At 46.5% G+C, this 23,816-nt stretch overlaps 2 protein-coding genes across 3 annotated transcripts in view; one reads left to right on the top strand and one right to left on the bottom strand.

Moving 5' to 3' along the window:
- Positions 1-15,696, top strand: part of MYO7A (myosin VIIA) — a 146,783-nt gene extending 131,087 nt beyond the window's left edge. Inside the window, exons 43-48 of the mRNA XM_063127222.1 lie at positions 2,212-2,318; positions 5,606-5,791; positions 7,696-7,812; positions 9,580-9,663; positions 13,286-13,405; positions 14,196-15,696. Of these exons, the coding sequence (XP_062983292.1) occupies positions 2,212-2,318; positions 5,606-5,791; positions 7,696-7,812; positions 9,580-9,663; positions 13,286-13,405; positions 14,196-14,285 (704 nt within the window). The 3' untranslated portion in view covers positions 14,286-15,696. The remainder of the gene's footprint in view (positions 1-2,211; positions 2,319-5,605; positions 5,792-7,695; positions 7,813-9,579; positions 9,664-13,285; positions 13,406-14,195) is intronic.
- Positions 15,697-18,520: 2,824 nt separating this feature from the next.
- GDPD4 (glycerophosphodiester phosphodiesterase domain containing 4) overlaps positions 18,521-23,816 on the bottom strand; it is a 38,999-nt gene continuing 33,703 nt past the window's right edge. For both annotated transcript variants that reach the window (XM_063127253.1, XM_063127255.1), the window contains 2 exons: positions 21,432-21,514; positions 18,521-18,616 (listed from right to left, as the gene is read on the bottom strand). In XM_063127253.1, coding sequence (XP_062983323.1) covers positions 18,588-18,616; positions 21,432-21,514 — 112 coding nt within the window. In that variant the 3' untranslated portion in view covers positions 18,521-18,587. The remainder of the gene's footprint in view (positions 18,617-21,431; positions 21,515-23,816) is intronic.

Raw genomic sequence — 23,816 nt, 5'->3', positions numbered from 1 at the left:
TTATTTATTTGTAACTCTTATAAACCGCTGAATATAATAGAATCTCTCAGCGGTTCACAACATTAACGCACAATATTAAAAACACAATGTTAAAGCACAGCATTAAAACACTTCCAACTACGATAAAGGAGCAGAGCAATGGAGCGGCATCATTAGTTTAGTTACAGCCCAGGGAAAACCTGGGTGAACAAGTGTGTTTTCAGGAGGCGTTTAAAAGATGCCTCGTTTTCTGCCTCCCGAATCGCACAAGGGAGGGATTTTCCAAATGGCAGGTGCCGCTGCAGAGAAGGCCCTACCATCTGGGTATTTCCTGGTGACGTTCTGTTCATTTCGGAATGACCAGCAAGATCTCCTCTGCTGATCTTAAAGGTCACCTGGGTATGTATAACGGGAGGCAGTCTGCTAGGTATCCTAGGGGGAATCCGCACGTCATTCCGAGATCATTTCTAAGCGATCCCCAGTGCGGCGTGAAAGCGATCGTGTGACTGGCCTTTGGAAGAGCCGACGAAGAGATGTCCTTCCCGCCCCCGCTGCCGCCACCCACAGACCTCCTCGCCAACCGGCGAGGAGAGCTTGGCTGAAGAAGGTGGGGTGGAGAGCGGAAGAAGCTCTCCACCCCGCCTTCTTCCCCCGAGCTCTCCGTCCCAGCCGGCGAGGAGGTCTGCGGGTTGCGGCGGGCAGCGGCGGGAAGGACGTCTCTTCGTCGGCTCTTCCAAAGGCCAGTCACACGCTCGCTTTCACGACGCACTGGGGTCACTTAGAAGCGATCTCAGAACGACGTGCAGATTCCCCCCTGGTCCCAAGTTGTTTAGGGCTTTATAGGATAATAGCAAGTCCTTGTACATGGCTCAGTAGCTAATAGGTAGCCAGTGCAGTTCTTCTGCACAGGTGTTATGCAGGCAGAGCTGGGTGTCCCAGTGAGCACCCCAGCTGCTGCGTTCTGCACTAGCTGCAGCTTCTGGACCATGCTCGAGGGCAGACGATTAGTTTCCGGGCGAAGTACAAAGGGTTGGTTATTACCTTTAAAGCCCTACATGCAGGGCCGGTGCCAGACTATTTTACACCCTAGGCAAGGTGAGCAATTTTAACCCCCCCCCCAAAAATGCCAACTTTGATTTTTAAGAACTTACGTTTCCTGGAAAAAATAAGAAGCACAAAACTTGAAACTGCTAAATTTATTTTAAAGTGCAAGGAATACGTCGTGCCAATTATAGCAAACAAATTGGAAAGGAAAGTCTATGGGTCTAAAATGCATTATTTAATAGGAATATCACCTCCAAATCATCCCCCCCCAACTCACCCGTGCACACACACTCACTCCAAACAAACACACGCATGAACACATTCGTTCACTCAAAGACCCCATGCACCCCATTCACCCATACATTCTCTCTCTCTCTTCCAGGCGCATTCTGGAAGTCCAAACGTGGAGCCGCCCCACCCCCACCCTAGCGTCCCTGGCTTCGCTTTGGCTGGGCGGGCGCCATCTTGCCCGCCCAGGCCCAGCTGAACCTTCGGGACAGGCCAGCTCACAGCCAACACGCGTGACTGCTGCACTGTGCCCGGCGCCCCTCTTAGCTTGGCGCTCTAGGCGGCCGCCTGAGTGGCCTTTATGGTAGCACCGGCCCTGCCTACATGGTTTGGGTTCAGGCTACCTGTGGGATTGCCTTCTCCCGTACAATCTGCCCCCCACACTCAGATCCTCTGGGAAGAATCTACTTCAGCTAGCAAAAACTAGATTAACAACTGTTACCCAGAGGACCTTTTCTTCTGCTGCTCCCAGACTGTGGAATGGTCTGCCGGAGGAGATTCGTCCACTTGACAGTCTTTTTGAGTTTAAAAAAGCAGTAAAGACTGATCTCTTGTGGCAGGCCTACCCAGTGGCATTTTAGAATGTTTTCAGGATGTTTTAAAGATGTTTTAATCACTTGTGGTATGTTTTTCATCAGTTTTTAATGTGTATTTTATATCATGTTTTTATACTGTTTGTTTTACACTTTGAATGGTTCTAGTTTTTGTGAACCGCCCGGGGAGCTTCGGCTATTGGGCGGTATAAAAATGCAATAAATAAAGAAATAAAATAAGCCGTGATACAACCCAAAAACCCAAGTTGCCCACCTTGGGGAAAGCTAGACCGCAGCTCTATACAATGCACAGCCACGCCTTGCACCTCCAAGCCTAACTCCACGTTGCCGTTATCTCTTTGGGTAGGGATTGTGCCTTCTCTCACCTACCAAGTGTTCTTCATGAAAAAGCTCTGGACAAACACTGTGCCTGGAAAGGATACGATGGCCGACTCCATCTTCCACTACTATCAGGTACTCGCTGAAGATGCAGCGCCCGTGCGCGGAAGCTGCTTTTTCTTCCTGACAGGGCGCTTCTTGGCCTGGAGAGTTTGTTTGTTTGTTTGTTTGTTTGTTTATTTGTTTGTTTTAGCACTTGTATGCCACCTTTCAGGTCTAACTCCCCCATGGCTCCCATACTGAAAAGCACAGGATTCATTCCAGCGCAACTGCAATCTGTGAAACCCACAGTGTATCTATCATAAAACACTAAGGGCACAACAGAAAAAGTGCTAACCTTAACCGAAAAACAATACAATTGATAACAAAAAAAAAAAAGTTAAGGGTGTAAACAGTAAACAAGATTTAATACACTAATACACAGTGCTCTTTATAATCTGCTTTTATTAGTGTATTAAACGTTGTTTGTTTATTCATTTATTTATTACATTTTTATACCGCCCAATAGCCGAAGCTCTCTGGGCGGTTCACAAAAATTAAAACCATCTTAAAACAACCAACAGCACAAATACAAAATACAGTATAAAAAGCACAACCAGGATACAACCATGCAGCAAAATTGATCTAAGATTAAAATACAGAGTTAAAACAGTGAGATTTAAATTTAAGTTAAAATTAAATGTTAAAATACTGGGAGAATAAAAAGGTCTTCAGCTGGCGACGAAAGGAGTACAGTGTAGGCGCCAGGCGGACCTCTCTGGGGAGCTCGTTCCACAGCCGGGGTGCCACAGCGGAGAAGGCCCTGCTCCTAGTAGCCACCTGCCTCACCTCCTTTAGCAGGGGCTCATGGAGAAGGGCCCCTGTAGATGATCTTAAGGTCCGGGCAGGTACATATGGGAGGAGGTGTTCCTTCAAATAACCTGGCCCCAAACCGTTTAGGGCTTTGAATGTCAATTTGTTTATTGTTTACATAGAGTGACCATATGGAAAGGAGGACAGGGCTCCTGTATCTTTAACAGTTGCATAGAAAAGGGAACTTCAGCAGGTGTCATTTGTATGCATGTCGCACCTGGTGAAATTTCCTTTTCATCACAACAGTTAAAGCTGCAGAAGCTATACTGCAGCTATACTGTAACCAGATTTAAAACAGGGCAGGGCACCTGCAGCTTTAACTGTTGTGATGAAGATGAAATTTCACCAGCTTCTCCATATATACAAAGGACACCTGCTGAAATTCCCTTTTCTATGCAACTGTTAAAGATACAGGAGCCCTGTCCTCCTTTTCATAGGGTCACCTTAGTTTACACCCTTAACTTTTTTGTTATCAATCCTAAAACACCAAGACACCCCAACGGTAGTTAAAACAGTATACAACCAGGCTGGGCAACTTGTGGCCCTCCAGATATTTTGGACTACATCTCCCATCGTCCCTAACCAGCATAGGTTTCAGGTGGATTCCTGCATTGAGCAGGGCGTTGGACTCGATGGCCTTATAGGCCGTTTCCAGTGCTACTCTTCTATGACTCTGTGATAAGAATTGTAAGCCAAAATATTTGGAGGGCCACAGGCTGCTCATCCTAGGTATAAAATAGAATAATGCTAACCAGCACACAACTGCTAAAATATTAAATGATACCAAAAGAACTGGGGTGGTAAACAGACGTTTTATATAACTTATCACAGGTGAACAAACATTTTATATAACTTATCATATATTAAACGTAAGAATACAGTGATAATTTACGAAAACCAAACCAATTGTTTTGCAATAATCAAGCCTTTACGAAACTAAACAAATTGTTAACAATAACCAGACACAAATGTTTTACAAAAGCAGTGATAACTGAATTACAAGCCTCCGGTTTCTTTCACCTGATTCGCAACTGCTTTGTCAGAGTCAAAATATCAGAACAACTTGGCACTGGCTGTGGCTAGGCCAGGCCTATATCCCGGTATTGTCCCGGGATCATCCCTGTGCATGCAAATGACACACAGGGGATCCCGGGAGCAGGCAGGGACGACCCCTCCATTTGCCTGGGATAATCCTTAGGTCTAGCTAAGGTAGGGTGACCATATGAAAAGGAGGACAGGGCTCCTGTATCTTTAACAGTTGCATAGAAAAGGGAATTCCAGCTGGTGTCATGTGTATATATGGAGAACCTGGTGAAATTTCCTCTTCATCACACCAGATAAAGCTGCAGGAGCTATACTAAAGTGACCAGATTTAAAAGAGGGCAGGGCACATACAGCTTTAACTGTTGTGATGAAGAGGAAATTTCACCAGGTTCCCCATATATACAAATGACACCTGCTGAAATTTTCTTTTCAATACAACTGTTAAAGATACTGGAGCCCTGTCCTCCTTTTCATATGGTCACCCTACTTTAACAGTTGAAAAGAGAATTTCAGCAGGTGTCATTTACATATGTGCAGCCCCTGGTGAAATTCCCTCTTCATCACAACAGTTAAAGCTGCAGGAGCTATACTAGAGTGACCAGATTTAAAAGAGGGCAGGGCACCTGCAGCTTTAACTGTTGTGGTGAAAAGGGAATTTCACCATGTTCCCCATATATACAAATGACACCTGCTGAAATTTCCTTTTCAATACAACTGTTAAAGATACAGGAGCCCTGTCCTCCTTTTCATAAGGTCACCCTAAGCTAAGGCCATTGTTTGTGGGTGGAGAAAAAGAAGGATTTATTGAATTTGTTCTTCAGTTTTCAAAAAGACGTTTTAGTCGTCCATAAAAAAGGATTGACTTAGATCCTTAGCCAGAAAACGCAAATCTTCAGGAGCGGTGAGTTCCCGGGGCTTCTCCACACTGCATTGCGAAATTGTCAGGGATTTACCCCGACGTTTTCAAAGGCAGCGACGTCAATACGGGGCTTCCGACGTGTAACGTTGCTCCACGGCCAATACAGGGCCAACCCAGGGGGCGGAGCCTGGTGGAAGGCGATCAGCGATTGGTCACCTGGGGCAGCTCCAGGACCCAGAGGGCCGCCCAGAAACCCCACACTCCCTCCTCAGTGTTGGGATTACCCACCGCCACCTCAGGAGAGGGAAAGTGGAGGTTGAGGAGGGAAAGACCAGCCCCTCAGGGATGAAGCTGGTGCCCAACCACTCCTTTGTTAACGACTGATGGGAGCAGAATTTATTTTATTTCTGGAATTGACATGAAAGCAATTTGCGGAGAATTACAAAGCCTGGGAAAATAAAAAAAGGCATTTTGCCTGATGCAAAAATGACGTCAACGTCGACTCCAGGTGAGCCTCCCTGAGGAGAGCATTCTTCCACCAGCACCATCTTCTTTTTGCTTCCGTGGCCCTGCAAAACGCACCCTCTCTCCTTTTTTGTCGACACAGGAATTACCAAAGTACCTTCGTGGCTACCATAAGTGCAGCCGAGAAGATATCCTTCAGCTGGGAGCCCTGATCTATAGGGTGAAATTTGAAGACGACAAGTCCTACTTCCCCAGCATCCCTAAACTCCTCAAGGAGCTGGTGCCTGAGTCTCTCATTCGGCAGTTATCTCCAGACGACTGGAAGAGGGTAGGTCTGGCCCAGCCCCTGTCCCCCTCGGGCGCTACTTAACTGGCCTCCATGGGGCTGTCTATATACGGGGAAAGCACCGCGGCAGCTGCAGGTCTGCGCTACGTCAGTTAGACAACACAAGTGCAGCTTCACAGCCGCCGTGGGTCTTTTCCGCGAAGCTGCGTATTGAAAAAGTCGGGGATTTACCTCAACTTTTTCATAGAATAGTCGAGTTGGAAGGGGCCTACAAGGCCATCGAGTCCAACCCCCTGCTCAATGCAGGAATCCACCCTAAAGCATACTTGACAGATGGTTGTCCAGCTGTCTCTTGAAGGCCTCTAGGGTGGGAGAGCTCACAACCTCCCTAGGTAACTGGTTCCATTGTCGTACTGCTCTAACCATCAGGAAGTTTTTCCTGCTGTCCAGCCGGAATCTGGCTTCCTGTAACTTGAGCCCATTATTCCGTGTCCTGCACCCTGGGAGGATCAAGAAGAGATCCTGGCCCTCCTTTGACATCAGAGTGATGTCAGTTCGGTGCTTCTTATTATTATTATTATTATTATTTATTTATATAGCACCATCAATATACATGGTGCTGTACAGAGTAAAACAGTAAATAGCAAGACCCTGCCGCATAGGCTTACAATCTAATAAAATCATAGTAAAACAATAAGGAGGGGAAGAGAATGCAAACAGGTACAGGGAAGGGTAAGCAGGCACAGGGTAGGGAAAAACTAACAGTAGAAAGTAACAGCTTCTGCTGTCTGATGTCATTTAGGGACTAATCCAGGGTCATTCTGGGGGCAGTGCCTGTTGGAAAGCAACCGGTAATTGGTCGCCTTCCACCAGGAAGAGGGCGGGGGCAGCTCTAGTACCTGGAAGGCCCCCCAGAAACCCTGTGCTTCCGCCTCGCCATCGAGATTACCTGACACTGCCCTGGGAGAGGGAAGGTGCAGGGTTTCAGAGGGAGGCAGCATTATCAGAAGCATTATTAGAGGGCTTTCCCAGTCAGAAAATGGCGGCTGTGGTGGGCATGGCTGGTCACAAAACTTCCATTTCACAGAAGGCAAACTGTTGAGACTATGAGGTGAACCCAAATAAAGATGGTGTTGGAGGCTGGCTGACTTTGCAGCCTGCCAGCCTCCCAGTTCTTATTTAAAATCTTAAGAAATAAAATTAAAATCGGGAGGCGCACGGAGCCTGGTGAGTGCAAAGAGAAGCTCCCACTAGGGTGACCGAATGTCAGGACTTCCCCGGACTTGTCCTGTGTTGTGTTGTTTCCTGGATGTCGGGGGGGATTTTCTGTAATTTCCCATAATGTCCTGGAATTTCCCCTTTAAGGCTGCCATTGGCGTGGCGGGGGGGGGGGGATGACATGTTTTCTGGAGGGCCTTCTTTTCCCCCATTGCTCCAATCAGGGCCTTAAAGGTTCCTGGACCTTACAGAAAAGCTCCAATTGGAGCAGGAGCAGGCGGAATGACACGCTTTCCCTTCCAATCAGGGCCTTTAAGGAATGGAGGAGGCAAAAGCGTGCTTTCTGTGGCCTCCGGAAAGAGTGTCGTTCCCCCTCGCTGTGCTAATGGCAGTCGCCATTAGCGTGGCAGGGGGAATTATGCACTTTGTGGAAGCACCGGAAAATGCACTTTCCCACTGCCCCGACACTGCTCCAATCAGGACCTAAAAGGCCCCAATTGGAGCAGTGGGGGGGCGGGAATGACATGCTCCCCCCTCCTCCACTCCAATCGGGGCCTTCAAGGTGGTGATGGGGACTGACACGCTTTCCAGAGGTGCCAGAAAGCCACTGTCCCCCCCACACACATCCCATTGGCTGTCCTCTTCTTTGGTTTCCCAAACATGGTCACCCTACCATGGACACCAGGCTGGAAATGACCCATTCCTCCATGTTCTGCTCTTCCTTGCAGTCCATCGTGGCCTATTTCAACAAGCATGCAGGCAAAACAAGAGAAGAAGCCAAACTTGCCTTCCTCAAGATTGTATTCAAGTGGCCTACCTTTGGATCAGCTTTCTTTGAAGTGAAGGTAGACGGGTCCTTCTTGATTTCATGGGTTACCTAGAGGTTCCAGGGAACCGGGGGGGGGGGGGGCGGGGGGAGTAGAGGGAGATGATCAGAAATGGGTGATTCTTTCTTCCTTGCTTTTATTGAAAAGATGTCTATCCTGCTTTTGGCCATAGTCCGCAAGGCGGCTTACCAATAATCTTTTAAAAAAATAAACCAGCAAGTAATAGATAGTCCACCTTGAAGCAGAGCATGGAAGAAATCAACACAGAAACGACACCGCTTAGTTAGGGTGCAGCCCTGGGTGTGATTAGGCAGAAAAAAGTCCTATGAGTGTTTAGACATTAAAAAGGACTTTTTAAATGTCTAAACACACATAGGATTGAGCCCTTAGTCACTTAGGATTGCGCTCCCCTTAGAAAGAAGCTTCTGATACCTGGGCTGCTGCCGGCAGGATAGAGGGTGCAACGTAGCCGATTTTTTGTTTCACCGAGCTTTTAATTTCCGCCCCCTCTAGACAGTCTTTGAGCCCATCTAGAGAGGCCACGCTGATGGGGATTGGAGAAGCCATAGTATTTCTCATATCCTGACCTCTCCTCGTCCCTCCCCGCCCACCGGAAGTCCACATTTGCGACTTTGGGAAGCAGCCAGCATGGTTCTCTCTGCAGCGGCTACAAGGGGGCGGGGGCAGGGGATCAGAACTCAGAGCCCCCTTCTGAGGTCATCTTACAGAGCCCACATAACACCGGTCTTAAAGGAACTGCACTGGCTGCCTATACGCTTCCGGTTGGAATTCAAGGTGCTGGTAATGATGTTTAAAGCCCTAAACGGCTTGGGACCTCGATACTTGAGAGAGCGCCTCTCCTTATATATACCTGTCCGAGACCTTAGATCTGTTGGAGGAGCCCTTCTCCGCATCCCACCAACGCAACATATACGTTATGATGGGACAAGGGAGAGGGCTTTCTCTGTGGTGGCACCCTGGCTGTGGAATGCCCTCCCCTTGGAGGCCTGATTGGCGCCAACGTTGATTGCATTTCGACGCCAAGTAAAAACATGGCTTTTTAACAAAGCCTTTGATGATTAAACTCACTGGCACATTGTTTTAACCGCTTTTACTGCTTTTAAATTATATATTGTTTTGACTTGGATCATGGTTTAATTTGTTTTTAACTGTGCGTATTTATTGTTTTATACTGTATGTTTTTATCTGTACGCCGCTCTGACATCTTAATGATTTAGGGCGGGATATAAATGTTTTAAATAAATAAATAAAAATAAATAGCCTCAAGAGAGGGACTCCCAAAAAAATCCTATACTCCCAGTGGGACACCCTCCCAGGGACCATAGGATTGTCTCTTAGCATTTAAAAGCCAGGAGTAAAAAGTACAAGTTTTTTTTTACCTGGCACCTAAATGATGACAAAGTAGGCACCTGGCGGATAGATGTTCAGGGAGGAATTTCACAATTGGGTCACAATTACAGGCCCTGTCCTTGGGAGGTACACACCTCACCTCTGAAGGTAGAGACATATACCTGATGCAGCATCCCTTCCGTCTCCAATCGTGAGCACCAGGTAGGACTGCCGTTGAGACGTTCAATTTGCCTTTGACTTAGCAATGAAAGATCCAGCACTTCTTTCGGATCCTAGAAACCTACCTTCTGATACCTGGAAACATTTGTGTGGATCTGCCTCAACTGTCTGGCTCTTTGTGCACTAATAATGCCCACCAGGTTGCATGACATGTTTCAGCCCCATAACGTGTCTCCCACCTTCCATTCTGAACAGCAAACAACGGATCCAAATTACCCAGAACTCCTTCTGATTGCCATCAACAAGCATGGTGTCAGCCTCATCGATCGCAAAACCAAGGTAAGGGGGGGGGGGTGTCTTCTGAGCAGCTTCTCGAAAGCAAGCCGGAGAACAGGCGTTCGATATTGATTCATTTATTGCATTTCTATCCCGCCCCATAGCCGAACGCTCTCTGGGCAGTTCACAAAAATTAAAACCATCAAGTACAATTCAAGATATAAAACAAAACAACCTGCAGTATAAGAACACAATATAAAAGCACAGTATACAAGAACAACCAGGATAAAGCTGAGCAGCAATGCAGAGATTTATACAAATGCAGAGATTTATACAGATAAATCTGTTTATAATTATATTATCTGTATAATTATATTATCATAGAATCATAGAATCATAGAATAGCAGAGTTGGAAGGGGCCTACAAGGCCATCGAGTCCAACACCCTGCTCAATGCAGGAATCCACCCTAAAGCATCCCTGACAGATGGTTGTCCAGCTGCCTCTTGAAGGCCTCTAGTGTGGGAAAGACCACCACCTCCCTAGGTAACTGATTCCACTGTCGTACTGCTCTAACAGTGAGGAAGTTTTTCCTGATGTCCAGACGGAATCTGGCTTCCTTTAACTTGAGCCCGTTATTCCGTGTCCTGCACTCTGGGAGGATCGAGAAGAGATCCTGGCCCTCCTCTGTGTGACAACCTTTTAAGGATTTGAAGAGTGCTATCATGTCTCCCCTCAATCTTCTCTTCTCCAGGCTAAACAGGCCCAGTTATTTCAGTCTCTCATCATAGGGCTTTGTTTCCAGACCCCTGATCATCCTGGTTGCCCTCCTCTGAACACGCTCCAGCTTGTCTGCATCCTTCTTGAATTGTGGAGCCCAGAACTGGACGCAATACTCTAGATGAGACCTAACCAGGGCCGAATAGAGAGGAACCAGTATCTCACGTGATTTGGAAGCTATACTTCTATTAATGCAGCCCAAAATAGCCTTTGCCTTTCTTGCAGCCCTATCGCACTGTTGGCTCATATTCAGCTTGCGATCTACAACAATTCCAAGATTCTTCTCGTTTGTAGTATTGCTGAGCCAAGTATCCCCCATCTTGGAACTGTGCATTTGGTTTCTATTTCCTAGATGTAGAACTTGGCATTTATCCCTATTAAATTTCATTCTGTTGTTTTCAGAATTTCATAATTATCTGTATAATAATATTATCTGTATAATATCTGTATAATTATATTATCTGTATAATCATATTATCTGTATAATTTATAATTATATTATCTGTATATAAATTATACAGATTTATACAGATTTATACAGATACAGATAAATTATACAATGGAGAGATTTATACAGATTTAAAACAGCAGAGTTAAAAGACTAAGATGATAGACTGTTCAAATACTGGGGAAATGAAATGTCATGTATAATTATTATTATTATTATTATTTATTTATTTATTACCTCCCTCTCCCTTTGGATCGAGGCAGGGAACATCATTAGAACAGGAATCAACACATCTTAAAAATTCAGGATTTAACATTGATCTGGATAGGCCTGCCGGAAAAGGCTAGTCTTTAAAGCTGCCTTAAAATCACACAGAGAGTTAATTTTACGAATCTCCTCCGGCAGGCCATTCCACAATCTGGGGGCGACAGAAGAAAAGGTCCCCTGGGAAACTGATGTCAGCCTAGTTTTAGCTATATATGAGCTATGTACATGTATACATGACATCAGGAATACAGGAAGCTGCCTTTAACATCCCAGGCTGTTTAAGAAAACTGATTCAAACAATATCTTTTTTGCTAAGTGTAAGCCGCTCCGAGAGCCTTTTTTGGCTGAGGAGCGGGGTATAAGTATGATAAATAATAAATAAATAAATAAATATATTAAATTTAGGTATAACTATGCTTATTACAGTAAAATCATATTGGTAGAAAATATTTTTAATCTTAAAGCAAATACATACATTTAAAATTTAAACAAAATAGTCCGCATACATCAAACGTTAAACAAAAATCCCCAAACACGTTTCAACCATACAGGTCTTCGTGAGTGGGGAAAAGATATGTGGATTTTTTAGAAAAAAATTATACAAATATTAAAAAACAACTTTTTATGGCCCAGATATAGGGAGTTCCTATCGGACCTGAAAAGTCGAACAAAGAAAAAATATTTGCCAAATGCCTATTGGCTCTTGTAAATCTTCCCAAAGTTGGCTCTTGTAAATCTTCAAGATTGTAGCGAGAAAGACTAGATACTCCCTCCTGTCGTCAAGAGGCTGGTGGATCAAGACACCTAATTAGTTATTATAAAGTTGCAACTAGCCCAGCATAATTCAAGCCTCCCCTGTGCCTTAGCCACACCATACCCTCTGACCCCACCTCTCCTTTTTTCGGTACCTCGGAAAGTTTCTTTAGGGTTAGGGTCTCTCGGAGAGGATTCACTGCCCCACTGGGATCGGAGCCACCAGCCTCCACTGTCCCCCCCCTTCCCCCCCCCCTCACACACCTTTGAGGTCCTAAAATGGACTTCTTGCCCCCTTAGCCCACCTAATGCTATGGTTTCTCTCTGAAGAATAATGTTATTGGGAGGGAAACCACAGCGGATGGAGGGCAAAGGGAATCTACACTACTGCTTTTAAAGCGCTTTAAAGCACTTTGAAAACGTTTTGAAGACTGTATATGCAGTGTGTCCTGGGCCCCAACAGTTGTCAAAACTGTTATAAAGCGCTTTAAAGCACTTTAAAGCAGTAGTGTAGATCCCCCCCTGGAATCTCTGCTTTCTCTCAAAGACAGGGAAGGTGCCGCTCTAAGCCTGCCAAACTCTGTGGTTTCCCTCTCAGTAATGTTATACTTCAGAGAGAAACCACAGAGTTTGCTGGGCTTGAGCAGGCATCTCTCCTCTCCTACCTGGGAGAAGAAAGCCTTCCCTGAAAAAAGAAGGCCTTCGTTAGAGGTTAGCATCGCTAGCCTCGGTTCTCATGGGAGTGGTAAACCTGGGTCTCGGCTGTCCCACTTCAGATTGCAGGGAGGGGCTCACTAGCCTAATAATAATAATAATAATAATAATAATAATAATAATAATAATAATAATAATACCCCTGCACATAGAAACATAGCATGTCAGGGGGAAGGCTAGGCCTTAACATGCTAGTTGTTTTAAGTGCAGGGAACTTTTTTTTTTTTTTTTTGGCAGAGAAGCATCCAGTTGCAATTGCAAAGTGGTACACTCCAGACAGAGGTTCACCACCTCAGTAAGAACTAGGTTTCTGATGACCTGTATTTAAAATGGAACCATTTAGGTAATAGGGTGGACAATTTTTATTTCCACAGATGCCAGTTGAGGAGGGGCCGTAGCCCAGTGGTAGAGCACATGTTTTGCATGCAGAACGTCCCAGGTTCAATGCCCGACATCTCCAGGAAAAAACTGCCTAAAACCCTGCTGCTACCAGCCTGTGTCGACAATGCTAAGCTAGATGGACCAGTGGTTTGCATCCATATAAGGCAGCTTCCTGTGCCCCTTACCTTTCTCAGCCCAATTTCTGGCAGAGGGTCTTTCCTCTGCTACCCCGATCTTTTAAAAATCTGGACATGCTGAGGATTGATCCTGGCGTCTTCTTACGCGTGCCTTGCCTGCGTTGTCCTTCCAGAGAGGCAACTAACGTCCTTCTCCATGTCCCTAGGATATTCTCATCACTCACCCCTTCACCAAGATCTCCAACTGGAGCAGCGGCAATACCTACTTCCACATCACCATCGGCAACTTGGTACGAGGAAGCAAACTGCTCTGTGAGACTTCGCTGGTAAGGAAAGCTAAATGCTCCCGGGGCACGCGGGTTGTTAATGAGGAACGGGGGCGGAGGGAGGGGAGGAACCTTCAGAATTACAGCTGCAGGAGCTATACTAGAGTGACCCGATTTAAAAGAGGGCAGGGCACCTGCAGCTTTAACTGTTGTGATGAAGAGGGAATTCCACCAGGTTCCCCGTATATGAGCCTTATGTGGCGCAGAGCGGTAAAGCAGCAGTTTCTGCAGCCGAAACTCTCCCCACGGCCTGAGTTCGATCCCAGCGGAAGCTGGTTTCAGGCAGCTGGCTCGGGTTGACTCAGCCTTCCATCCTCCCGAGGTCGGTAAAATGAGTACCCAGTTAGCTGGGGGAAAGGTAATAACGGCCGGGGAAGGCAACGGCAAACCACCCCACTATAAAGCCTGCCAAGAAAACGTCAGCGAAATCTGGCATCCTTCCAAGAGTCAGTAATGACTCAGTGCTTGCACGAGAGGTTCCTTTCCTTCCCTTCCCCATATATATAAATCAGACCTGCTGAAATTTCCTTTTCAATACAACTGTTAAAGATACAGGAGCCCTGTCCTCCTTTTCATATGGTCACTCTAGCCTTGAGTCTCAGTACTGGGGAAAAGGTGGGATGATGATGATGATGATGATGATGATGATGATGATGATGATGATGATGATGCCTCAGCGGTTGTGAGGCATTTGGATGCTGTGGCATGGATGCCATGTTGGGTTGGAGGAAGGAGGGATACTGTCAAAGGTGATGAAATGTGTCACCTTCTCGCTCCTCTTTTCCCTCAGGGCTACAAGATGGATGACCTCTTGACTTCTTACATTAGCCAGATGCTGACAGCGATGAGTAAGCAGAGGAGCGCGAAAGGCAGCAAGTGAACTGAGAGAAAACACTGGCCAGTGGGTCTGGAACTGCCCTGTCAGCTGAGGGCCGTGGGTTATCCCTGCAGTTGGGGAAAGACCTTCTCCACCCATGTGTGGAAGATGAGCCGGACTCCTTCAGAAAGCCCATCAGACTCTGACTCTGAGGACTGCGGCCTGACATCCCCGTCAAGTGAGGATGACTATCTGTGAGAACGGACTTCCATCGTCCCTCGCCCCTTCTTTTCCCCCTCTCTTGTTCTGGATTTAAACCTCAACGCTTCTTCTTTCACACTGCGGTACAGCAAAACTCCAGTGTCGTGTTTTTAACGTGGAACCAAAATGGCGGGAGTTGCCAAGGCCTATGGGGGAAAAGGCTGCTTTCAGCTTCTTTCAAGGTCTTTAGAGGCAGGAACCAGCAAAGAGGTTTACGGGCCCAGCCCTGTGCTAGAAACTGGGGGGAAATCATTAAAATATATTTGATTCAGGGACTGAACATTTCTGAGAGAAGGAAAATTGAAGACTTTTTTTTTTTGGTTCGTTTTTAAAATACTAGATATAAAAGGTTGGAGGAAAGACACGCATTTCGCAAAAGGAAGAAAGGAAAAGGCGTCGTGATGATGGAACAAGATGGAACATACCTGGGCAAAAAAAGAGCTGAAATGTGCAGCTGGACTTATTTTAAGGAGGCTTGGTTTTACAGTGGTTTGTTTTGTATTCCTTTTATTTAACATGTGGTGGTGGGCTGGCTTTTCTCAGTCGGTAGAGACGTAGAGACCTCTTTGGAGAACGTTTCTGACCAAATTTGCCTCTTCTTTCATGAGGAAATCCAGTAGAAAGACCAGATCTCATAGGTATGTTTAACATTGTGTCTGGAGTTCCCTTGTCTTGAGTTGGAGGCAAAAAGTAAGCATCGAAAACCGAAAGCTATAAATTCTGGTGGTTCCTTCCAGGTATCGCCTGTGGAGATCTAAATGGTGTATTATGCTAGACTAAACAATAGAGGTAATAGAATGGAGGCTGAATTTCCATTCTAGCATTGAATGGAATTTTGCCAGAGGGTGATGGGGGGAGCTATGCAAAAGTCTTCTCATTTGAATTGGCAAAAAAAATATGTAAATATAAGTTCATCCAATTTGAATTACCAGTTATGGATGCTATGAGTTTTAGGAGGGTCAGAGGAGAAGGTGTAAAAAGTATTGTAAGTTGATAGTTAGCATTTGCACCTTAAAATTCAAAGGAGGAGGAGGAAGAGGAGGAGAAGAAGGAGGAGGATTTAAGGGCTGGATCTACACGAGTCTTATAACGTTGCTAGTGTCCCTTTCTAACGTGGTTCTCTGTATCGGTTCTCTGTAGCTGTAACGTTACTGCAGGGCACATTGGTAAATCCTTTCGTTGCTGGGTTTGCTCCACCCACTGCCTGCCTCATTCCTAGCCAGCAGTGCAGGGCAAGTCATAAGCACACACAAACTCACTCCCTCCCAAAACATCTTACCACAAGTCCCAGGGAATTGCCTGAACGCACAGGAGCCAACCACTTTGCTGAAGCTAAGCTGGGTCGGGTCGGGTCAGGACCCTTGTTAATTTTCCTGCAGGGAGCTACAGCTCCTTTTCAAAGAGGGGGGAAATTTTTTTAAAAAAAATCATAAAAAATCAACCGATGACCCAATTTGATTCAAATTTTAAGGCAGGATGCATGGGAGTACTTCACAATAAAAGCAGATTCTAAGGTGGAAAACTTCTGAGTCCTTTGCATACAATTGTCAGTGATTGCACAGTATAAGGCTGGTGTGATTTATCTGCTGTAGCAGATAAGATAGCAAACAGGGCGAAGGAAGGAGAACAGGAAGTGGGCGGAGCAAACTCAGCAGTTCTGGGTTGCGAGAGAATTACCGGTATAAGGAGGCACATGAATCTATAGCCACGCTGGAACTAAGAAACAGAACCTGTAAGTACGACTCATTTACAACGTGGGAGACCCAGGGTCACGTGACACGATGCGTCACAGTAACCCATTCAAAACGTTAGAATAACACCAGTGTAGATTCCCACAAGGTCACACTTTTTCAAAAGCATCCTTCGCAGACTGATTTCAGAAGGGAAATTCAAAAAGAAAAGAATTGCCATTCAACGAGACAAGTTTGAATCCAGAAATTTAGTCACATTTTGAACTTGGAGTGCAAAATTGTCATTCAACACCCAAAGCAACTTTCTGTACCTCTTAACCATGGCCTGCTGGACAACATCTCACAGTTTATAGTCTGAGGATTGAGCAGTGTGTTTCAGAGAAGTCCTACTACAGTTGAAGGACATGATCCGTTGGAGTTTCTTATTGAAAAGCCCAATCGCAATGAATAAAATTGCACAAGAATGGATTTAGTAGCCTAAGGAGATTATTCCTAGGATGTTTGGTTTTCAAATCCAGGTCTTTTCTTTTCATTAGGCCTCTGGGATACTGTAAGACACACACACACACACACACCAGACTTTCATACTGGGATGTTTGTCTTCTGCAGTAACTTCTAGCTACTTGCAGGACTCCTTCTTGCCATGTTGAATGACAACGATGGAGTCAATCCGGTACTGTTTTCAACATTATCACATTTGTGCCGCTTGACTCATGCCATACAGCGTGCAGGGTCAGCACACATCCCAACAGGTGTGTTACCACATAAATTGACGTTTGCGTTCTTTCCTGTTTTAGAAGCCATTTTGGGAGAGGAGTGGGGGAGGTCCAGCCTATGTGTGGCATTTTGTGTGCTGGATGTGTTTGTCATGTTCATACATAAGCTGTGATACGGAACGGCTGACATTGTGGAACATTCCAATTAAAGCAGAACATTTGGGGGTGGGGGTGGAAAGAGAGAGCGAAAGTAAATATTGTTCTACAAGTGTATGGGAGACCTAGGACATTATTATACGGTTGAGCTTCTTTGCCAAATTTGCAAGGGCTGGCAGAGACGCTGGCCTACATGGAATGGAGTTGGCGTGGGGCGTAAGATGAGAATTGTTCAGCCACCCCTCGTGTAATCAAGCTCAAAATTTATTTATTTGTTTTATTTATTTATTACATTTTTATACCGCCCAATAGCCGAAGCTCTCTGGGCGGTTTTGCTGGACAACGTAAGAGCAGTTTTGCTGGATTAGACCAAAGGCTGTAGCCAACCGAAGCTCCCAAGCAGGACATTTCTTCATCTACTAATAGTATTTTCCTGCCCCATCTCAAAGAGAGAACCATAACTCAGTGGTGCATAGCTGACCCTTGTACTGAGATGCCACCAGATTTACAGCCTGGAGCATCTCCCTAAAGCAGGGATGGACAACTTGTTGCCCTCCAGATGTTTGGGCCTACAACTCCCATCATCCCTCCCTATAGGCTATGCCCACCCCTGGGCCCAAAGGAATCATAGAAACATGTGGGAATTGTCCTCCTGTGCTTGCAGGCTTCCCATGGGTGTTGTGGGATACAGGATTCTGGATTAGACAGCTGTGCTGGCTGGGGCATGCTGGGAGTTGAAGGCCTTTTTTTCTGAATAAATACACATAGGGTTGTGCCTGTGAGCCCTGGCTCCAGATCCCACTTGATGGCTGCCTACAGCTCAGGCCTGACACTGACTGGTTAACAATGCAGCCTGTGCTGCCTCATAGCAACGCTCGCAAACCATGTCTTTCGTGGATGGACTTTACTTTTTCCATACATTTTTCTTACAAACAAATCTTTAAAACTCATCTTTAAATACAACTTAAAAAAAAAAAGGCTGAGGTTGCTGGAGATATTCCATACATGGAAAAGGGTCATCTTCAGGCTTCTTTTCACCAAGTCACTGCAGTCTTCCCTCTTAAGGCACAGTCCACCAGTAAACCCCACCGGCTTAGGGACCGTCAGACTCACATGGGGCTGCCAGCAGAACTAAGAACCCCTTCCCAAAATCTCTTCCTGGCAAGAGTCCTATGAATGGAGTCTCTATATTTCTGGAAGTGAATTGTTGTGGGTTTTTTCAAGCGGATTCCAAACACCAGGCCAATGTCACTTGTATACACGGATGGGAAATACCCAGATAAAAGCCACCTGCATTGTCCTTTGCTAAAAAGGGGGACGGACGAGGCTCCCTGCCTCTTAAATCAGGGAAGAAAGGAGGGAGACGGGTTTTTTTTAATCTTCTGCTTAAAGTAGCCGTGAAAATCCAAGCAGTGTCCAACTTCTCTGATCAATTTCAGTCATTGCTGCAAGTGGCCAAGCTCACGGATGACAAAGAATCTTCCGTCTAGTCGACAAAATGGCTGTCTACGCTGAACAGCTGGTGTACCAGTGGTAGCCTCTTAAGCCACGGTTGGCATCCTATTAAGTTCTGAAAAGATACAAGGATGAAACGTCTTGTGGATCCAGAATGAGGTACAGAGGACAAAGTTGGCACCTCCCCAGAAGAGAGATGCACAAATATGTTTTGTCACAAATTAAATCTTCTAGGGATTGGCTGGGGGTGGGTGGGTGGATTTCGCAAAATGTTGTGAATTTAAACGGATGCACGAACTGAAATTCAGCTATCCTTCAAAATTCACACTTCTCCAAATTTCGCAGTGGAATTCCCCAGTTAAAAAAATGTGTACAAAAATGTACATGTTAAGAGCATGCAAAAAATGCATATATTATTGAAAATGAATAAAAATTAAAAAATGCATTATGATAGGGAAATTGCTTGCAAAATTACCCACAAAAATGCATACAAATTTTCATGCAAATCTTTAAAACAAAAACCTTAACGTTTTGGATGGGCTGAATTCAAGATTGGAAGAATGAGATACCACAATTGACCAACCCTAATTTAAACTGTGCTTTGAGAACAAGCTAGGATTTGAAACCATGGTTTGATCCTGGCTTCTTCCCAGTAACCATAATTTAAACAAACCACAGTTCTCCAAACTTCGGGCATCGCAAGGCACCAGGTTTCGTTTAAAATTGGAAGTGTAAAGCTTCTAATCTCGTGTGTGAAAGAGGAGGAGATGGGAGAGGGAATGCATGAGTCTCACTGTGGCTTGTTCATGTAGCTGGGGGACTACATCAAGCCTACATTAAAAAGATAATCAGGACATAGTGAAAACATATGTACTAATACAGGGCCTGGCTTTTGCGGTATACAAGTGCAATTCACACAGAGTGTCCAGTCATGATATTTGGTCCATGCACATTCTTAACTTAATATGCAAAGGGTGTTGACCCAGGTCCATTTAGTCTAGAACTTATAGAATCATAGAAAAGAGTTGGGAGGAGCCTAGGAGGAGACTGGAGCAGGGACCATCAGAGCCTGCTTCAGTTGGACACACACACACACACACACACCCAGGGCTAACTGCCATCTTCACCTTGTGGGGAAGAAGGAGCTGTTGGTTTGCCCCTCCATTGGGAGATGAGAGGACGGAGCAGGGCCTTCCCACCAGCCTAAACAGTCTCCTTCATTTCTTTTTATTTTCTCCCTCTTCCCTCCCCATCCACTTTTCCTTGTGTGTCATGTCTTTTTTGTTTAGAATGTAAGCCTGAGGGTAGGGACTGTCTTCTTTATTGATACATTGTAAGCCGCTCCGAGAGCCTTTTGGCGGAGGTGCAGGATAAAAATACTCTAAATAAATAAATAAATATAAGATCGAGTCCAACCCCCTGCTCCATGCAGGAATCCACATTAAAGCATCCCTGACAGATGGCTGTCCAGCTGCCTCTTGAAGGCCTCTAGTGTGGGAGAGCTCACAACCTCCCTAGGTAATTAGTTCCATTGTCGTGCTGCTCTAACGGTCAGGAAGTTTTTCCTGATGTCCAGCCGGAATCTGGCTTCCTGTAATTTCAGCTCGTTATTTTGTGTCCTGCACTTTGAGATGATCTAGAAGAGATCCTGGCCCTCCTCTGTGTGACAACCTTTCAAGAATTTGAAGAGTGCTATCATGTCTCTCCCCCTCACTCAGCCTTCTCTTCTATCACCACTTGCAGCCCCAGTCAGCCTGAAGCATCTAGAAAGCTGCCTGGCAGGACAAGAAGGTGGTAAACATTCCCTTGTTTGTGTCAGGAGCTGTTCAATCTGTGTGAAGCTGCCTCATGCAAAGAGCCACTGAACGGCATCTCAGCGAAGTATCTTCAGGGCCCAGCCCGACTCTGCCCACCGAGGCTAGAATTTCTTGGGTTGGAAGGTGTACCAGGTCTGAGAACCATCTGAGGCCCGCTGTAATGAATTTGCTAGGCGCTTCCGGAATAAAATCTTTGGCATCCGCCAGGACTTAGACTCCAGTGTTATAGCGGGTGAATCTAGTGAGGTATCCAGAGCACAGCCTTGTTCAGTTTTCTTGAATGAATTTCAGTTGGTACAGCGTGAGGATGTTGACAAGGTGCTTGGACAGGTTCGTGCAACCACCTTCGTATTGGATCCTTGCCCCTCTTGGGTAATTAAAGCTAACAGGGATGGAACGGCCAGCTGGGCCAAGGAAATGATTAATGCCTCTCTGTGAGAGGGAGTGGTCCCGGGCCGTCTGAAAGAGGCGGTAGGGAGACCACTCCTGAAGAAATCTTCCCTGGACCCGGAAAATCTTAATAACTACAGGCCGGTGGCAAATGTTCCATTCCTGGGCAAGGTTCTTGAGTGGGTGGTGGCAGGCCAGCTCCAGACACTCTTGGCTGACTGATTATCTGGCTCCATTTCAATCGGGTTTCAGGCCTGGTTTTGGCACGGAAGCAGCCTTGGTCGCCCTGTATGGTGACCTCTGTCGGGAGAAAGACAGAGGGAGTGTGACTCTGTTGATTCTCCTCGACCTCTCAGCGGCTTTCGATATCATTGACCATGGCATCCTTCTGGGATGACTGGCTGAGTTAGTGGTTCCGCTCCTACCTGGTTCGGCTCCAGAAGGTGGTACTTGGGGGACATTGCTCGGCCCTGTGGATTCTCCAGTATGGGGTTCCACAGGGATCAGTCTTGTCCCCCATTCTAACATTTACATGAAACCGCTGAGTGCGGTCATCCGGAGTTTTGGAGTGCGTTGCCATCAGTACGTTGATGACACACAGCTCATCTTCAACAGGTGAGGCGGTGGATGTGCTGAACCAGTGCCTGACAGACAAAGACACTGACCTGGCCTCTCCCTATGTACCTTAGCGGAGGGCACAGCCCCAGAGAAGGTACAGCTCACCTGTTTCAATTTTGTTGTATGAGCCGCTCTTGTGTTTCATGCTGCTCTGCTCTTTGCAGCAGGCCCTGCCTGCACCCTTCCACCTGGAAATAATAATAATAATAATAATAATTTCATTCTTCACGATCAATCTGATGAGATTATTTAGTAATGATACCTCCCCGTTACAAAAGCAATTAGCAGATGAAAAACAAAAAACGGCAAACGAGCCTTTACCAGTCCCACATGCACCCAAGGCTATCTTAATAAAAGGAGATCAAACCCTTCTTCAATGTAGGTAATAAAACCGCTTTGCTGGCAAATGCTCTTTCATAAAAATGCAGGTACAGCATAGAGTTTCAGAGAATTTGTTCGGTCTTTTTTCTGTCCCGTTATGCAGACAGTCAGAGAAAGGGAGAGAAGGAAGGGGAGGAGCAAAAGGAAGAAACCACCTTGTTGGCTATAGAGATCCTAGGAAAGGAAAGGAACCTCTCGTGCAAGCACTGAGTCATTACTGACTCTTGGAGGGACGCCAGATTTCACTGACGTTTTCTTGGCAGGCCTTATAGCGGGGTGGTTTGCCGTTGCCTTCCCCGGCCGTGATTCCCTTTCCCCCAGCTAGCTGGGTACTCATTTTACCGACCTCGGGAGGATGGAAGGCTGAGTCGACCCGAGCTGGCTGCCTGAAACCAGCTTCCACTGGGATCGAACTCAGGCTGTGGGGAGAGTTTCAGCTGCAGAAACTGCTGCTTTACCGCTCTGCGCCACACGAGGCTCTTATAGAGATCCTAGCTGGGGTCAAAATTCTCACGAACTAACTGCAACATTGCCCCCTTCCAGTAACTCGCAGACGAGGATGCAATATTCCCAACACACTCAAGTTTGAGGCTACCCTTGCCCCACCCCTTCCAGGCCTCCATTTGCAACACGGGGATGAGAATAACACTGGCCTGTCTCACAGGACTGTCAAATAACAGCCCAATCCGGTAAAAAACATGCTCAGGAGCTTCCAGAAGCCACAGAATGCCGAGTGTCAGCCAGAAAAAAAACACAGAAAAGTGGACAGTTGGAAGGAAAAGGGAATTGTCCTGCACGTGAGCTCCTTGCAACTGGATGCATCCAAGAAAATTGCACGGCTGGCTGGCTGGAACCAGACAGTGGAGGCAGCTCACCTGCCAGAGCCACTGACCTGCCACTGACCTGCCAGAGCCCACAACTCTCTGCTGTCTCCCCACCTGTAGAAGACCCTTACCCTACGCCCCCTCGGGCAGCGTGGTCCAGCTTCTGCACACACCACCCAGGGCTCCCTTCCTCCCACCTTGTCCTGTAGCTTGCCACATGACTGCTCATCGCCCAGAGTGGTAGGGTGGCCATACGGAAAGGAGGACAGGGCTGCTGTATCTTTAACACTTGACTCGAAAGGGGAGTTTCAGCAGGTGGCATTTGTCTGCATGCAGCACCTGGTGAAATTCCCTCTTCATCACAACACTTAAAGCTGCAGGAGCCCTGCCCTTTTGACCGGATACAAAAGAGGGTGCATTGGTGCCGTGAGCCCCCAAACCCTTGCATTTGCACTCCTTCGCGTTAACCCCACACGAAGGTGCAAGTGTGGGGGTTTGCAGAGGAGGAGGAGGAGGGCCCGTGCACCACGCCTCTTAGGCTCCCAGGGTTTTTTCTTTGCCTTTTCTTTGGAGGAGGCACACCTATGCCTCCTCGTGGCTCAGTTTTATATATTTTTGTTTTGTTTTTTCTTTTTCTTTGGAGGAGGTTCCCAGGGCCGGTGCTATCATAGAGGCCACTCAGGTGGCTGCCTAGAGCGCCAAGCTAAGAGGGGCGCAGGGCACAGCGCAGCACTCATGTGCGTTGGCTGTGAGACGCCCAGCCCAAGGATTCAGCTGGGCCTGGGCGGGCAAGATGGTGCCCTGCGCCCACCCAGCCGAAGCGAAGCCAGGGACGCTGGGGTGGGGGTGGGGCGGCTCCACGTTCGGACTTCTGGAACGCGCCTGGAAGAGAGAGAGAGAATGTCTGGGTGAATGGGGCGCAGGGGGTCTTTGAGTGAATGCATGTGTTCATGCGTGTGTTTGTTTGGAGTGAGGGATGCTGAGTGTGTGCGTGTGCACGCATGTGAGTTGGGGGGATGATTTGAAGGTGATATTCCTATTAAATAATGCATTTTAGACCCCTAGACAGTCCTTTCCAATTTGTTTGCTATAATTGGCATGACGTATTTCTTGCACTTTGAAATAAATTTAGCAGTTTCAAGTTTTGTGCTTCTTATTTTTTCCAGGAAACATCTGTTCTTAAAAATCAAAGTTGGCATTTTTTTGGGGGGGTGGGGTGAGGTGAAAGTAGCTCCCCTTGCCTAGGGCGCAAAATAGCCTGGCACCGGCCCTGGAGGTTCCGTTC

Source organism: Elgaria multicarinata, chromosome 5 (assembly GCF_023053635.1).
Source record: "Elgaria multicarinata webbii isolate HBS135686 ecotype San Diego chromosome 5, rElgMul1.1.pri, whole genome shotgun sequence".
Lineage (NCBI taxonomy): Eukaryota > Metazoa > Chordata > Lepidosauria > Squamata > Anguidae > Elgaria > Elgaria multicarinata.
The sequence above is the reverse complement of the archived record's forward strand: the minus strand, read 5'-3'. Positions and strand labels throughout refer to the sequence as shown.